Source organism: Chelmon rostratus, chromosome 17 (assembly GCF_017976325.1).
Source record: "Chelmon rostratus isolate fCheRos1 chromosome 17, fCheRos1.pri, whole genome shotgun sequence".
NCBI classification, from domain to species: domain Eukaryota; kingdom Metazoa; phylum Chordata; class Actinopteri; order Chaetodontiformes; family Chaetodontidae; genus Chelmon; species Chelmon rostratus.
In genome coordinates this window covers 9,906,799-9,924,430 of record NC_055674.1, presented here as the reverse complement: position 1 = coordinate 9,924,430, position 17,632 = coordinate 9,906,799, and the positions used below count along the sequence as shown (strand labels likewise).

Here is a 17,632-nt window from a genome sequence, read left to right as displayed (position 1 = left end):
TCAGACACACTACCCAATTGAAACTTCCATAACAATAGGCACAGATAGTGGCCAGGCTTTTCATGTACTGCACCTCGGGCGCTTTGCAGGGACACACATCTATTCACTGAGCCATGAATAGCATTAAAGAACTGAAAGCATTCCCTTCAAGCACAGAATCAAAAAGATAGGCGAGTAACGCATGCTACGCCTATTTCGAGAATTTAGATGATGTTTAATTTGAGGCGTAGCGGCATGTGGTCAGCTGCAGCAAAAAAAAGGATCAAGTTAAATAACACGAACACAGCACAGCCCACGAAGCCTCTGAAGAATTTGAAAATACAAAAAGATAAAGAAAAATTGGTTTTGATAATTATTGTAAAATGAAATTTTGCTTTTCCTGTATTTGAACATTTGCTGTATGCATGGTGTTAAAACTTCTACAGTAAATGACAGGAGTTTAAAATGTATTGCATGCCATCAACAAAATCGCTGTTAATCAGAAAAGGAACCGGTTCCTTGTATTTTGGAATTCGTGAGAAAAAGTTTTTCCTGGAAACATCTTTTGAACTTTACATTATTATTTTGTGCAAAACAGGCTGTGTTTGGTAATAATATGGTGTTGTTCATAACAGATTTATTGACATTTATGACTCTTTGGGCAGTAAAGCACCGTGTTTTGGGCATATAAAAGCCATGACAGCTCAGCCTGCTTCTCAGGATCACGCTGCATCAGGTAGGCTAACAGGTATCCTGAAACCTTTTCTTCAGTTTTAGAAGGTCGCTGCTTTGTTTGATTGTCAAAAGATTTTTGTAATCGACCAGAGCTGTTTTTACATGACTATATTGCTGTTTCGCCTGTCCTGATTCCTAGTTTAATGAGAGATGGAGAGGGATAACAGTGCAGATGACTTCCCTCAATAAAACAGCCCTAATCTGCGTAAACATGTTTGTGGATTCTCACACAGCATTGTTTATATGTATTGCTTGCCAAAAGTAGGAAATTAAATCCCATTTGCTTATTTGAGTCTGCTCTTTTGTGTAGAACCAACAGGGTGACAATTATGCTGATGTTGTCCCTGTGGAAAGGTTTCACTTGGGCGGGATCTGTCTTGAAAAGGAGCCTATGAGTGGGTGTAGCTGTTAAACCTGTAGCGTCTCATATGGAACCAGATACAGGAAACGGCTCATTTGTGAACAGCTCTTAGAGAGAGGAACCATGTGTTTGAACACTGGCTATCCATGCAACTGCTTGACCGATGGCAATCCCTGTGAACCATGCAGGATGACGGCCAAAGACAGGGAGACGGAGGAGGCCCACCTGTCCAACAACATCAGTGCGCCGGGGCAAGCGGGGACCCCGTGTGAACCCGACCTGAACATCTCTTCCAGCGGGGCGGCGAGGGAGCGGGGTCGAAACTGGGGATGGATGCTGTCTGGGATAATCTGTGTCAACATTTTGATCCTGGGCTGTGCCCTGGTCAGCGGCAGCGCCTACAACAATGTAGACATCAGCACCCCTGACCTACAGGTTTTCCTCATCATCATCATCATCCTCACCTCCATCTGGATGGTGTATTATGCCATCTACATCTCCAGGAAAGAAAACGCTGTTGTTTACAAGGATGGCCATGCTGGACCTGTATGGCTCAGGGGTAAATTAATCTTGTCCAATATTTAGCATTAAGTTTTTTATTTGCAGAGCAATTTTAAATAGTTTTATGATTTTCCCTGTGTTCTACATGTTTTTTGCTCTTTCAGGAGGACTTGTGCTATTTGGACTCCTCAGTATTATCATGGACATTTTCAAGATAGCCAGCTATGTGGGCTACCTCCACTGCGATTCTGCTGTCAAGGTCGCATTCCCTGTGGTGCAGCTTCTTTTCATACTTGTGCAGGTAAAAATGCCAATCACAAACAAATTAGAAATGTACTGAAGTCTTCATCATTGCAAAGTATAAACATAATGGTGCACTCAATTTGCAGACGTACTTTTTGTGGATCCACGCCAAGGACTGTGCGCAGATACAAAAGAACATTACACGGTAGGTGATTCGTGGATTTTCTTTTTGCTTTTTTCGCCACTTACTGTCTTTGTAAACATGCTATCCCTGAAGGTATCTATTTTGAAACTTAACCCACCTCCTCTAACATTAAATCTGAGCGTAACCTGGATAACAGAGTAATTTTAGACTGAAGTTTCTGCCATAATACTTACACTGCCAAACAAAAAATTTCCCTTCACCTAGGAAATGTGCAATTATGTTATTAGTTTTATTACTGTGAACAGTGCAACAAATGCTTCTTTTCATGATCAATTAATCTGCAAATTATTTTCTTGATAGGTCAATTAATCAATTAAAATTGTTGTTTTAATTCTAACTCTACTGTGCTACAGCAGTTTTGGTATGAAAACCAAATTGAATGAAAATCAAGACAATTATTTCTTTACTTTGACACTATTTTTTTTTCCTCTGATCACTATTTCCGTGTGTTTTTATTTAGCTGTGGGCTGATGCTCACCCTCTCCACGAATCTCGTTGTGTGGATGACTGCGGTCACTGAAGAGTCCGTTCACCAAACAACAGTTCCCGAAGATCCAAGCAATTACACTAAAATACATGGGCGGAGCATGTACATCAATAAAGGTAATTAAAGCAGATAAAACCGTCAGCAGTGGTGATATCAATCACTGAAACACCACAACATTACACTTAACACTTCCCTGTCATGTCCTGCAGCTGGCTATGGAGACGAAAAGTGCAAGTGCAGCCACACTTCATGCAGCATCTTCAAGCAGGCCTACTACTACTTGTACCCCTTCAACATCGAGTACAGTCTCTTCGCCTCTGCCATGGCCTACGTCTTGTGGAAAAATGTTGGCAGAGTAGTGGACGAACACGGCCACCATCACATCAAATTCCGCCTTAAGGACATATTTCTCGGTCCTGTGGCAGGAGTTCTCTTGGTGGTGGCAGGTCTGGCAACCTTCATCGTGTATGAGATGGAAATGCAAAGAGACGATAGCGATGATGATGACAGAGAGAAAGCAGTGATGATGCACTTTGTCATGAATATAGTGATACTGACCCTGATGTCTGTGTCCACCGTGATTGGCTGTGCTGTTTTCAAAGTGGACCACAGGGAGCACCTATCGGACAAAAACCCCACACGCAGCCTGGATGTGGGCCTGCTGGTTGGAGCTTCACTGGGACAGTTCATCATCAGCTACTTCACCATAGTAGCCATGGTTGCAACTGGAGCCAAAGGCCACCTGAACAGGCTCAACCTCACCGGGGCTATCCTGATGGTGATCCAACTCGGCCTGCAGAACTTTTTCATCATTGAAGGTCTACACCGGGAGCCCTTCCACGAGGTGCACCCGGTGGTCACTGTGGTTGCAAATCCATATGTGCTGCAGCCAAGCAAAGAGCTGAGCAGCCTTGAAGGTTCAGACATGGACATAAAGCCCAGCCCAGTACTCACAGCACACAGCCTGCACGGCCACACAGCCGAGCACAGACCCAAACTGCTGTGGAAGAGGCGGGTGTTGAAGGAGGTCTGTTCGTTTCTGCTGCTGGGAAATATCATAGTGAGTACCATTACTCCCTCACACTCTTAAATTCACTTTTTCTCAAGTTCGCCAAACACTTAACCGTTTCTCTTGGTTCTTTCTTTGACAGCTGTGGATCATGCCGGCATTCGGGGCTCGTCCCCAGTTTGACCACGACACTGAAACTGATTTCTTCGAATTCAACATGTGGGCTGCTGTTGTGAATGTCGGACTTCCGTTCGGCATCTTCTACCGCATGCATTCAGTCGCCAGCCTGTTTGAGGTTTTTCTGACCTCATAACGCTGCAGGATCATATGATGTATACAGCCAACTGTTCTGACATTATAAAGCTGTTTTGTATAAATTTGAGTTTGTTTTGACGATGCTTTGTTAGTTCTCTAAAAATTCGTGAAGCAGACATTGACTGAGAAATATCTCCTCAGTGCCTCTCATGATGGCCTGTATATGTGACAATGTAAATGTATCAAATATGTTATTTTCTAAAGTTCAAAAATAATTGTGAAGCTGATCTTGTAATACTTGTTTTATGCTTTAGCCTCTATATGCACAAAATAAAGGCAAGCAATGCAATAAGCTGAGTAAAAGAGAATGACTAGTGCCACCAATTATTTTTTATCAACATTATTATTACTTGTAGTAGACAAAGTTGAGTACTATAGTGGAAATGACCTATTTTACAAGACAGTTAGTTTGAAAGCAGCTACATCTAGTTAGCATCTACACCTAAAGATGCTTACTAGAGTAATTGTTTTTTTTTTTTAATAAACGGATGTTTATTAGAGCTCAAACGATTTGTCAATTTATTGATTAAGTAATTTTCAAGCAAAAATACCAAACATTTCAAGTTACAGCCTGTCAACTCGGCTGTTTTTCTTTCTCCAATTTGGGCTTCAGGAAATTCTAATAGACACCTTAATAACTGCCTGACATTGAGACTTAATTATTAATTAAAGTAATCGAGAAAAGAATCAGTATCTTAATCTCTAATGAAAATAAATGTTAGCTAGTTGTCTTTTTGGAGACTTTGTTAGGCAACGCCTAAACAAAAAGTCATTTAACTCAACACACGAAAGGAATGCTTTCCTTAAGAATTTGGAATAGTATAAACAAAACAATCAATCTCTTAACAAGCTTGAAATAAATGCATTTATCTACACTTGAATCGCTATTTGTTCGTGCTGGCTTACCTTTGAGTCAGGCACATTTAAAGTCACACCTCCGTGGGGTCCTTAGCACACGGTTTTGTTTACAACACGTCACCAGGAAATAACATCCCGAGGTGTCAAAATGCGGAGACAGGTGATCGATTTTAATTTTGTCTTTGTTTTTTAAAACTTCTAAACAGTATTTGTTTTTGAGTCCAGCGTAATTCGTCTGAATAGATACTTCGAACTTTAATATTAATGACTTTTCAAATTTAAATGCAAACTAAGACGTAGAAACAGACTCAGCTCGTATTAGCGTTAACCTGCTAATGTGTTTTTTCAGGACTCACAAGACGCTCCTCTTTTCGGGGAAGATGACGATAACATCAAGGCAACAAAGTCCAAAATAAGGTGAGATGCTTTTGTGGTAGCAGCTAATTGTCCTAGGAAGTGGTCGAATGCAGCTAAGTACATTTATTTAAGTACTGCACCTATAAGTATAAGTTCGAGGTACTTGTACTTTACTGGAGTCTTTTCAGGCCACTTTACCACTGCAGTTCTACTTCGCCACACCTCAGAAGGAAATATTTCACTTCCTACTTCACTATTTGACATCTTTAGTTACTGGTTGCTTTACAAGTCAAGATGTACGCACTAAAAACACATGCGAAGCTTATAAAATATGTTTTCAATCAAATATAGCCTTCACATCAACCAACTGCAGAAGCAGAATCCTGCTTTGATATTAATGCATGAGTAAAAATTGTCTAATGATGTAATATGTTATATATAATACTGGAAGAGCCACAGAGGACATTTTTCTGCACTTTTCAGACTTTTAAGTTTAATATATTTAGGTACATTTTCCTCATTGCACTTACAGACTTCTATTTAAGTAAAGGTTTCAGTACAAGACTTTTACTTGCACCAGTGTATTTTTACAGTGTGGTATTAGTACTTTTATTCAAGTAAAAGGTCTGAACACTTCCTCCATCCACCACCCATTACTTTATTCTGACCTAATGTTTAACTATAAAGAATAAAACCACAGTCTTCCTTTCAGACACCCGCTGGCCTCATTCTTCCATCTGTTCTTCCGAGCGAGTGCCATCCTGGTCTACTTGCTGTGTGATATCCTCAGCAGTCGTTTCATTGCCTGCATGGTCACCATCATCCTTCTGCTGTCATGTGACTTCTGGACTGTCAAGGTGAGCAGGTCAGGTCATGTTTAACCAGTCATCGCATGTCCCGCTTCAGTTTTACACATAACATTTTGTTTGTGCCACATGTAGAGCATCAACTAGTGATTATTTCCATGACAGATGAATCTGCAAATTATTTTCTTGCTTAATCCATGAATCATTTTGTTCATAAAATCTGAAAAAAACTGTTGTTTTTGCTTGTTTGGTCTGAGCAAAATTCCAAACCCTGACTAAGTTCAGTTTTCAATCACAAATGATGAAGGAAAACATCAAATCCTCACATTAAAGAAGCTGTTAAGAGAATGATTTGTGCTTGAAAAATGATAAATTGATTATTCAAATTATTACCGTTTAATTTTGTAACTCTAGTAGCATGCTATTTATTGTTTTTCTTTTATATTTTACGTCTTTGCACGTCCATGTCTCTTGGCAGATTGAATCTGGAGGTGTGGTTGTATTTTTTTTCTTTATTTTGTTTTGTGAATTGTACGTAAAAATACCAGGCTTTAATTTAGGAATCCTTGTCTCCCCTTCCAGAATGTATCCGGCAGGTTGTTGGTGGGCCTTCGCTGGTGGAATCACGTGGATGAAGATGGAAAGAGTCACTGGGTATTTGAGTCAAGGAAGGTAAGCAGGAGCTCATCAGGCACATGCTACAAAAAAGAAATCTTAACAAAGCAGGTTTGTCACGTGGAAGACACACATTTGGAATAAAACATCCTTTCTAAGATAAACAGCTGCATCACATTTCATTTTTGCACTTAAGTGTGATCCTGCTTCTCTAGAAAGTAATAGAGATCTCAGTAAAACAGGGATGTTCAAGTAACACAGAGCCGACTGCATTCCAGAAAATATGGTACATCTACAGTTTCACAGACTAAGTACAGCTCGCGGCGATTTTTTTAAGTGCCAGTGTAACCTTTGCTGAGCCCTTTTACAGTGTAACGAAGCTGCATGACCTTATTGGACAATTGATAGTGTAACATAGAACAGCTGCATTGTCCTCACGTAGAAATATCATACGGCACAATGGGAACATCAGACATGAATTTCCAAAGACTTTTCGTCTTGGACTTTTATTGAATAGCAGGAAATGAAACCTTGTTCACGTTTCTTAACAGACACACAGTCTGAATGGGACATCCAGCGCCGAGTCACGGATCTTCTGGCTCGGACTCATCGTGTGCCCCGTCTTCTGGGTCATTTTTGTGTTCAGCACCGTCTTCTCTTTGAAGCTTAAATGGCTGGTCAGTTTTCAGTGTTTTCGGACACGAATGCCAACTGAATTTCTGTCTTATTAGCTGCTAATTGTTGGTTAATTGTCTCGTCCCTGTTTGTGATTCCCCGCAGGCTGTAGTAATCATGGGCTTGGTTTTACAATGGGCCAACCTGTATGGCTACGTCAGATGCAAGGTGGGTGGGAAGTCCGACCTGAGGAACATGGCAAAGAACTATCTCGGGGTCCAGTTCTTAAAACAGGTATGTGAAAAGTTATCATACTTCCCTCCTTAAGTTTTTGTCTTAATGACCTGATGCATTTATGTTTCCATTTTCATGTTTTTACACCGAAGGCAATGAAGAAAACAGAAGCACCTTGAAGCTGAAGAGGCCAAGTGGCGACCACCTTAAGTGCAGCGGTGGATGGACACGTTATATTTACTTGATATCTGTTGAAAATGGAAGGTCTTTTCTCAGGGTATAAGGGTTTGTGTAATTTTTTGTAAAACCGCTTTTTGTACAAGCTGTTTCCTCCGAATTCATCAACTGATGAATGTAGTTGCTTTTGAGAACATAAGGTAGAACGTAGTACTTTTTGCAGTGCAGAGCGCAGGGAGAGTTATAATTTGAATGATGTGAGGTAGCTGTGAAATGTAAATCACTATCAAACCCTTCCTTGCTTGTTAAAAGACTGTCACAGTCCCTAATAGGCTTGAATTGATCTTAAACCAGGAGTGAAAGGTCCAGTGTTTAGGATTGAGTGACATCTAGTGGTGAGGTTGCAGACACACTTCATGACTCTCTCCACTGTGGAAAGAAATGCAAAAATGTTATAGTCAGTGTTTGGTTAGTCTGTTCTGGCCTACTGTAGAAGCGGCAGTGCAGCATGTTGGACTCCGTGGAAGAAGACCTGCTTCTTCTGTTGGTGTAAAGCTCATTTAAAGGTAACGAAAACAGTTCTTATTTTCAGGTGATTATACACGAATGAAGAGATACTTATGATTAATATGTTCCATTTCTGCCATATTCTGCCCCTTAAATCCTTCAAACTGGACCTCTAAGAAGCTGATTCAGGATGGTGTTGTTGTAAAAATGAAAGCATTAAATGTTTTTCATATGAAGCTTGAGTTTGAGCCACTTTGTGACTTAGGACAGCTCAGCCCCGCAGACAGCATCGATGAATGTCATGTATACTGTTGTGAAAAGGGCTTTTGGGGTTAATATTTAGATAAATTTCTTGCCTTATGTCTATTTAAACCAGGGTTGTGGTCATTAAAGTAACACTACTGCTTTAGATTTCTCGTTTTAATGTAATTTATTTTGTTACAATACACATTTTCATCGTCTGAGTGGTAGGGTGAAATTCAAGTTCAGTAAAGTTGAAAATGTTTTGAAATAAGTGCTACTTTCTGTGGGAAATTGTGATTGTGGGAAAACAACAATAAACTCAAAACCTTCACGTCTGACTGGGAATGTCAATCGTACTAATGACTTATTGCAAACAGCGTAAGTGAGCAACTATATTAATCCTGTTACATGCTGTCTAAACATATTGTTTGTTGACCTGTAAATAAGAATAGTATAACAAAGAGGTATTCTAGTGAGACCGAGGAGTACATCCAGAATCAATTCAACAGGATCAAGAACATCTGTGTCAGAGAGAGAACCTGTGTCAAGAAGAAAACAAAGGTACAATAAGAGAGTCAACAGGGAGTCCTACAACTTGGTATAGCCTAGATAACTTAGTAGTCAATCAGTGGTATAGTTAACCTAGTACTGGCAATGCAAATAAGCTCCTGTCACATCCTCCATCTCCACTGCACAATTCTCCTGTGATGTCTCTGTGTTCTTGTGTGTTGGGATGGCTGCTGAACTCAGACGTTTCAAGGCTGGGGTGACTCATCAAAATTATCAGCTGGTGTAGGCCTACATCCACCCTGGTTTGCCCATCAGTCAGCATCGTGTGTGAGAGATTTTGACGCTTGAACGAATAAATGCTTTAACATGACTTTGTTTCTGTCTCATACTTGTGAATAGACCAATGAAGTGAGGGTGAGCGGGGGCCAGCATATCGCTGGTCTGTCTGCAGTGAATGATTCAGCCACTAGGTGGCAACAAAGGAACAGCAGTGTTGAGCAGTGGTGGAGGAAATAGTCAGATACTTAACATAGATAAAAGTACTACTAGGCAAAAGTATAGAAGTGTGATCAGGAGAATGTTCTTAAAAAGCTGAAGGTCTTATACAATATTTGATTATTTATAACTCTTGCATTAATTTGAAAGCAGGAGTTTACTGTTGGAGTTGGTTGAGGTGGAGCTCATTTTGAACTATTTTGTATAGGACTGCAACTAATGATTATTTCCATCATTGATTATTCTGTAGATTCATTGGTTTGTAAAAATTCTGAAAACAGCGAGAAATGTCGTCACAATTACCCAGAGCCCAAAGTATCACCTTCACAAAGTGTGTATTGTACAACCAGCAGTCCAAACCTCACCATTAATATGAGAATAATTACAAGGAGAAGCAGCAAAGATGAAGCTGGAACCATGAAATATTTTGACTTGAAAAATTACTTAAATTGTTACCAGAATAGTTGCCTCTTGATTTTCTGTCAATTGACTATTTCATCACGTTTTGTGTGCAAAAATTTTAATTTGTAAAGTAACTGGTAACGAAAGCTGATAAATGTAGTGAAGTAAAGAGCACGTCTGAACTGAAGTGAAGTAGAAGAACAAGTGGCCTGTAAAGAATAGACTTAAGTAAAGCACAAGTACTTTGAATTTGTACAGTATTTGAGTAAGTTTGTGTGGGCATACTATAATATAAGGAGGATTAAAATTGCCTCGGAATAGCTGGAATAATGAAGAGTGTGTTGGAATAAAACTTAGCTTTGTTATGTGTTTTAAATAGTCATTTCATAGATTTGCTTACATTTTGTGACTCAGTTGGGTTGAAAGATGAAGTTCTTTTATTTGTTTGATTTCGTTTTCATTGGGCAAACTACAAATACAAACCAGCACCAAGACATTTGACATGTTATGATGAATGTGAAGTTAAACACAAACGTAGCAAATGTGCACTGAGATCAGTCTTTGAATCTTCGCATTTGAACTCACAAGATCTAATAAAAGTTGTAATTTCAAAGAAAACACCAGGTTTAGCTGTTTTTATAAAGTCATGGCATGCATTAATTACAGTTAGAAGGTTTATTAGTACCAGAAATCAAAATGGTTAACTGAACATTTATAGTTTACCATCACATAACTCATGGCAGAAAAGTATATAATGCCAAGAATGAAGTAGAACCAGAAAAATGTCTTGTCCAAGATGTTAGCCAACTTCTGATGTCTCTCACTTTCCTGCTCCTTCGCGTGAAGATCTTGCAGGAAGTTGACCACCTTTCTGAGCATTCGACTGTGCTCCTCTGAGGCATCCGGCTGAACGACGCTAATGCCAGCTTTGGCTTCTGGAAGTCCAGCAAAATACCATCATCACATATCAAAAGTGCTGCAGCACAGACTCGACACATGCAGTGTTTGTTTCATTCTTCCTCACCTTCATCCTCTTTCTCGTCCTTCTTCGCTGCGTTCTCTGGGGTCGACTCTTTGCTGCAGCAGCAGAAAATGAGGCCGCCATCCTTGGCCACCCGGGTCAGCACCAGCGACACCAACATGCTCAGCACCATGAGGACCAGGCAAACACAGAAGTGGGTTCCTGCGGGACAGACACACCGTTTACTGGCTGACAAACGTGACACTGTTGTGTTCACATGCTTGGTTTGTGCAGCGGGTGCGTTTGCTTCTGCGTGCGAGCTGACTGACGGATGATGGGGCTGCAGTGGCTGTCTCCGGGGAGCTCGTTGTTCAGGATGATGAGGAACATGGTGAAGCTGAGCACCAGAGTGACCTTGAAAGAGTTGCGTTCGCCGCCTCCCAGCGGCAGAGCGAAGCTGACCCCATCAGCCAGGACGATCAGAATACTGGGCAGCATTAATGTGATGAAGGGGTTCAGATACTTGATTCTCAGTGCCACCTGAGGAGGACGGCAGACACAATTTCTTAGTATAGTAGTAATAGAAACTGGTAAACTATTAGAATGTGGGCAAATACTAAATTTTCTACTAGAGTTTCATGCAAAATGGTGCTAAGAATGGCTGAAGTGAAGGCATGTTGTTTATTTGGCCGATTTCACTGGGAAAAGTTCATGAACAGTCCCATCTAAAGCTGCAACTAGTGCTTTTTTCTTCCAATAAAATGCCAAAAAATAGTGACAAATGTCTATTTTTTAAGTCCCCAGAGCCCAAGATGATGCATTCACATTGCTTGATTCGCACTCAAAGATATCTAGGAAAGAAACAAATCTTCACATCTAAGATGCTGGAGCCTGGTAACATTTGTCATTTTTAATCGACTAGTTAGTCAGTTAAAGTTAAATATTGTTAGATTAACACCACTATTGCATGAATTTGGTGAATCATGAAGTTACCATGATGTAATTGCGGTCATCTCTCTGCTTCTGGAGGGACACATAGTCCGTCTTCCAGTCTCCATGAGTTCCATCAATCATCCTCAGTTCGCCAAATGCCAGCTCCGTACCGCATCCTGAAAGACATGAAGCCACTGATGCAGCACTGCGCTCCCACAGCATGGTCAGATAGTGACGGACACTTAAAAAAGATGGAAAACTGATGCAGCAGAACCAGATATATCAGCTTTTCCTATTCCACTTCTTTCAATAACACAGCACCTGCATTACCCACAATGCAATTTGGGTGCATTAAGCTAGCAGTAACTATGCTTATGGAGCAGGCTACAGAGCTACAGAGTAAGCTTGCTTCTTTCTTCATACCTCCATTTTTTTTTTTAATTTTCAAACTTGCACTCTTCAGCCTATGGTGGCTTTGCCTCAAGTGACATCACCTGAGGCGAGTTGTCTTTGCATACCTTTGCACAGCTTTAAAGGCTTTATGCAACTGAGGCTTTTAGTGCAAAATCAAGACAACTCGAGGCCCCACCTCACAGCTATTATCCAGTTATTTCTCTGGGTTTTATGTGTGCGCTGTCCCATCATCTAATGATCATCTCAGCTGAAGAATATTTAAACCAGTTTACCTATTTCCAACTACCTATTTCCACCAAACCACCACCACCAGTGTGAAGGCCCCATCTATGAACTTACTTATGGGGCTCCATCCCTACACATCCCTCTAATCAACAGGGTCAACACCAAGGTCTTTATCAAATAAAGCGTCTGCATTCATGTCATCCTGATTAAACTTGTTTTTAAATTTTGCAGTAGTACTACATTTCTGTAGACAAAAAATAGGCAATTACACACAACTCACATGTTTCAACCAGAGCAACATATGCACCTCTGCCACCATTACCATTTACGGCTCAACAAGATGAATCAAAACCTTTTTTATTGGTGCAAGTGAACTGCTGAGCTCACCGTCTGTGGACCAGGTTTGTATCGCGACGGGGCATTCGTCAGCAGCGAAGGGATAGTTGAAGAGGTTGACCTCACAGTTCACCTCTGCATTTATGATCACACTGTGCCTCAGCGTGCCATTACTGTACACCATCAGATCACGGGAGCTGTGCTTCATGGTTGTTACTATTCTACACATGTGAGAGGCAACAGGTGCGTCAGATGGACATCAAGATGTCAGATAAGATACTGTAGATAATAATTGAAGCTCTTGCAGCTGACTGACCCGTTTGTCACGTGGAGCTCCGGGGTCCAGACTTTACTCACTGGCAGGACCACTTCGTCATACTGGTAGACTGACGTGTTCCATCCCAACTCAAGATCGCTCCACACCTGTGGTTTAAAATCCAAATTAATGTGATTGAAACATACTCTGCGCCTCTTTTTGTCCAAGCATAACTATCTTGAAGCTTACGAGTGAGGCCTGCAGGCGACTAATTAGGCGGAGATTCTTTGTGTCCTGTTAAAAAAAAAAGAAAAAACAATTACATGTGGCGAAGCTAAATATCAACTGTCCTTTAGTGCTGCTGGTAATGTTTTAACAATTAATCTGTGTCTTTGTGTCTCAAAATACTGGTCAGAAGAATCAGGTTTGTAATGTATTAAGACTTCCTGTATGAATTTTTACCTTCATTCTCAACATTCTCACCAGCAGGCTTACATTAACAAAGCTCATGCTTTACTAGAGTATTTGCACAGTGTAGTATTAGTACTTTTAGCTCAAGGTAAACAAAGGAGTTTTTTTTACCATTTTTTTGTGGGGACAATCGTTTTTGAAACTGGTCCAGTATTGAGGGAGAGCGCAGCAGCCGACAGCTGTGAAAGGGGCTGAAATCCTTTGGGGCAGTTGCACACTGTGTGTTTGTTTTTGCCACTGGTCGGCTCAGATTGGTATTCCAAGTGTCTGACAAGATTATGGAAAAGATCCCTACAGATGGAGAGACAGAGGATTGTTGCTTTAAAGAGTAAGATCCTTTTTGATTAACCAGAAACAGCTGTTTCATCGTCAAAGCCTCAAATCCTCAAAGCAGCCAGACTCCATTTACAAAAACAGTAATTTTACCTAGCAGCTCATCATAAAACACAGTTCAAACTGGACAAAACCATTTTGGTTAGTCTTTTCACTGCTCCAACAGTCACAAGCTTTGGTATGGTCAAAATAAACTGTGAATGCAATATCGTGATAGGAGTGAGCGGGAAGTCCGGGGGAAAACAGAGCGTATAGCCTGGCTATTTTCACATCTAATGATGAATTAAAGGTTTACTTCAACCAAACCAGTGTTGGTGATAGTTGGAACAATGGAAAGACTAACCAAAACTGTTTGGATGAGTTCTATTTTGTTTCTGTGGAGTTTGAAAGAATTGTGTTTTACCATGATAAAATCACTGTTTTTGTAAATGGACTCTGGTGGCTTTGGCGAGGCCGCTATAGTGTCTGTTTCTGGTTAAACAAAAAGGATTTTACTCTTTAACCAAGAGGTCTTTCTCTGCAGGGATCCTTTTCATAATGTTGTCAGACACTTATAAAAACAAGCTGAATCTGTCAGTGGCAAACAACAAACACTTTCAGTGGATTGATGGTGCACAGTTGCCCCAAAGGGTTGCATTGCAGCCCATTTACCAGCTTTACCATTCTGGCCTAGTTTTAAAAAATTGTTGTCCCCATTTGTCACTTAGGCACAAAAGATGGGAAAATGCTGAAGTTTCCTGTTAAGTAAAGGTTCTGAGTACTTTTTCCACCACTCTAAAGGGCAGCCACACACAGAATAATCAGAATTTGAACAATTAAAATGAACAGGTTGTGAGCGATCTATCAGGAGAGACAAAATTCTCACTTAGCTCCACTATATCAACACATGAGACAATACTTACAACTGACAGAGTTTGGTACTCAATGAACGGCACGTAAATAATTTGGGTGCAGTTTTCATACTGTGGCTGAGATGTATAACTTTTGTTGATCAACATTTCAGCCAGACACCGGCGAGTGGTGCATCTGGAGTCAGCACGACCACACGCTGGAATCAGAGATACATGTGAGCCAGAGCTTTGAATATTTGGAGAAAAAACTTGTCTAGGTCCACTACTGCTGAAAACATTGCGAGATGAAAGTTACACTTACCCACAGCAAGTAGACTCAGCAAGAAGACTGCTTTTAACAGACTCAGGATATGAAATCTCAACATTTCTGACTGCATCACAGCAGGAATGACACGATTCATAACCTTCAGTATTAATAACTGCACATTTACTAACACCTGCTTCTTTTTTTACCATCCCTGTCTTCACTCCTCTCGTCAGCCTGACCCGACACTTAAATAGGCCTGTCTGTGACGTTTCACCACATATTTACCATGTACGCACACGACAAGACAATATAACATCAGTGATCCTCTGTAAACACTCAGAACATAAATGCAATTACTCCCAATGTTTGTTTACCCGTCAGCAGATTCAGGCGGCTCCAGCTGCTATCTGTCATTAAGGCTTTGCCATGCTGCTCTGCATTACAATGGCACTGCGGCTGTCATACAGGAGACTGAGCTAAAGCAGCCAATAATGGAGACGCCAGTTTGCCTGAAAGAGCCGGGTCACCCAATCATGGGTGCTGGACAAAGACTTGACACCGCCATGGTTACAGTGCGGTCGAGGGAAGGCGAGTCTCCTCACAGAATGGCCGTTAAGAACTTTTTGTTTTGACAGCTGGATGGCGAGTTCAGGTCTTACTTTAATATGGCTCCCAAGCTCATTAGGCTATGTAAAGCTAATTAGACTCTTCATATGACTTAGATTGCATTACCGCAACATTCATTTTTATATATCAGCGGTATATGACGTGGTGGTGAGGGTAACATCATACCATATTTATTAAACAGAGAATAATGAGCTGCATCTTGCTTTCGTACCTAAACAATGAAAAAAAATTAATTGAATTAATTTATTATTAATTAAAAGTGCTGATATGGGGTTTTCACACAGTCTCTCATTTTGTGTGTCTGTAGACCTTAAAACATTTTTAGAAGACTTTTTAAAAGCATGAATTATTATTGTTTCCAGTGATTTACAGGTTTTCAATGAAAAAGAAAAAAATGTTGTTCTATGCAAATGCAAATGTATTTCTGCCATATAAATGTGTACAAATAGTTTTTTTTTACAACCTTGACCTGTTCTATAGTAATATGCTGAGTGACTGTCACTCAATGTTGGTATATATATTATAGGTATATACAGTATATATTTTCAGTCCCTGGCAGCTTTACAACTGCTAAATTGACAAAATGAGAAGTCAGATTTATAGCAGTATAGACTTACAGCTGAGTTTGTGCTGAAAAAAGGTACCATGCATATAAGGTGTAGTTTAAAAGGTTAAACTAAGACAAAAATGAACTGACAAAAACACAAAACAAGAGCTACAGGTGTGCCTCAAATCCAATCAAGAGCCTCATGAAAAAGGGATTTTGACATCATCGTTTTTTTCGCTGGACTATTGGACCACTGAGAAGCAGGTGCGTTTGTTTCATACCTGATCGACTTGATCGTTATCAGTCAGCGCTGAGGTTATCACCTTCTGCTCTCAAATATGTGAGATATGCAACACCCTCCGGTGTCTCTACAGCTCCCCACGCTGCTCCCGCCGCCTCCCTGCTCAGGACCCTCATCCTCCTCCTTCTTGGCACCACTGGCACCCTGTGCATGCTGGGAAAACAGATGCGTGGCTCTTTTCCTATCTGCCTCAGGTTTTATGAAGATGATACGGGAAAACTTTACTGCCTGTGATTTACAGTGTAATTCCATTGTAAGAATCAAGCACCAATAAAGCATGACTCGATCAAGACTGTGGGAAACAACTGGGCACTTTAGAGCTAAGGAGAAATAAATTACACTTAGAATATATTTATAAATTAAATTTATGGTGTATAGTAGTGGAAAACAACACTGACACTCTGCAGAACCTATCAAGTAATTATGTACAGATATACTGTGCTTCAAAGGTACAGAGTATTTCCAAAAATAAATATGAAATATATTTTCTCCTTTCCTCTTAAATGGCATGAAAGTAGTTCAAGCCAGCTGAGTGACGAATGCCATTACCCCCCAACACTGAAGTGGTGAAATGACCTTCCTTCGTCCAACCACGCGGTCTCCACCTGCATGACCTCGTAATCCAGGCCTGCATACTACATAAACCCTCAGATTCACCCACGCAGTCACACTCAAGCGTGTAGACTTTACAGTGTTGTTTTTCTGCTGACAGCACACACGTTTTTGCTTTCATTTTCTCGACAAATGTTGTTGCACTTGTATTGTTTATAGAGCTGATAATTAACTCTTTCCTAAGTATGCTTGAGAAATCCTAGCAGGTAGTCGTACGGTCGATATTTTGACTCACGAGCTATTTGGCTCACTGATCCTTTTTCCTTCATATCTGTCATGTAAATTGGATTTCTTGAAATGTTTGCAATTCATCACATGACCATGCTGGGTGTTATTGTAGCTCCACGTGGCGCAGGGCACTTAAATCAATCAATAAATCAATCTATTTGTCCTGTACATTTATAGTTTATTGGTGTTATTATGTAAAGAAAGTCATACTTTCTGTGTTTTCACTCCTTAATTACAGAGTTTCTGCCTGTAAATGACAGACTCATGATTGATCTGCCCAGGTTATCTCTCAGAGGAATGTCTCTTATCTCTTTCTTCACACATCATCTTAAAAAACCAATACATGACAAATCCGGGAAGTTGCGGAGGAGTGTGGTTGTTCTATTTTCAAAGACACAACAAGGTTGTTTTGGTGTTGTCGACCTCTTTGCAACAGCTTTGGATGCTCTTATGACTGCAATAAATGTGGTTTAAAAGTCCCGGAAGTTCAGCTGTGATCTCTTATCAGAACCAAATTGAGGACAGCGGAGACGAAGAAAACCCTTGTGGCCGTCTGATGGGGTAAAGGTTAACTTTCTGTCTAATGAATCATGGAAATCTGAAGGGAAATGACTCAAACATACATAGCTCCAAATT

The 17,632-nt window shown here is 40.5% G+C and overlaps 3 protein-coding genes across 5 annotated transcripts; 2 read left to right on the top strand and 1 right to left on the bottom strand.

Annotated features, from left to right (window-relative positions):
• Positions 1 to 693: 693 nt before the first annotated feature.
• On the top strand, positions 694 to 4,174 carry LOC121621171 (proton channel OTOP2-like). Of its 3 annotated transcripts, none has more exons than XM_041957519.1 (7): positions 694 to 715; positions 1,264 to 1,634; positions 1,741 to 1,877; positions 1,966 to 2,024; positions 2,485 to 2,627; positions 2,721 to 3,571; positions 3,663 to 4,174. In XM_041957519.1, the coding sequence occupies exons 2-7, from the start codon at positions 1,265 to 1,267 to the stop codon at positions 3,831 to 3,833; spliced, it is 1,731 nt and encodes a 576-aa protein (XP_041813453.1). In that variant the 5' UTR covers positions 694 to 715; position 1,264; the 3' UTR covers positions 3,834 to 4,174. The 3 variants fall into 3 exon arrangements, with proteins under 3 accessions (XP_041813453.1, XP_041813455.1, XP_041813452.1); XM_041957521.1 differs by having other exon boundaries at positions 705 to 727; XM_041957518.1 differs by lacking the exon at positions 694 to 715 and having other exon boundaries at positions 1,089 to 1,634.
• Positions 4,175 to 4,804: 630 nt separating this feature from the next.
• Positions 4,805 to 8,415, top strand: zgc:112148 (uncharacterized protein LOC550424 homolog). Its single transcript, XM_041956967.1, has 7 exons — positions 4,805 to 4,853; positions 5,043 to 5,110; positions 5,763 to 5,907; positions 6,439 to 6,528; positions 7,023 to 7,148; positions 7,252 to 7,380; positions 7,473 to 8,415. The coding sequence occupies exons 1-7, from the start codon at positions 4,842 to 4,844 to the stop codon at positions 7,497 to 7,499; spliced, it is 597 nt and encodes a 198-aa protein (XP_041812901.1). The 5' UTR covers positions 4,805 to 4,841; the 3' UTR covers positions 7,500 to 8,415.
• A 1,639-nt stretch (positions 8,416 to 10,054) lies between these two features.
• LOC121621106 (5-hydroxytryptamine receptor 3A-like) lies at positions 10,055 to 14,889 on the bottom strand. The gene is made up of 9 exons (XM_041957427.1): positions 14,736 to 14,889; positions 14,486 to 14,631; positions 13,029 to 13,073; positions 12,840 to 12,946; positions 12,575 to 12,744; positions 11,609 to 11,724; positions 10,945 to 11,155; positions 10,679 to 10,837; positions 10,055 to 10,589 (listed from the first exon to the last, which is right to left on the bottom strand). Exons 1-9 carry the CDS (start codon positions 14,833 to 14,835, stop codon positions 10,333 to 10,335), a joined length of 1,311 nt encoding a protein of 436 aa, XP_041813361.1. The 5' UTR covers positions 14,836 to 14,889; the 3' UTR covers positions 10,055 to 10,332.
• Between the last annotated feature and the right edge of the window lie 2,743 nt (positions 14,890 to 17,632).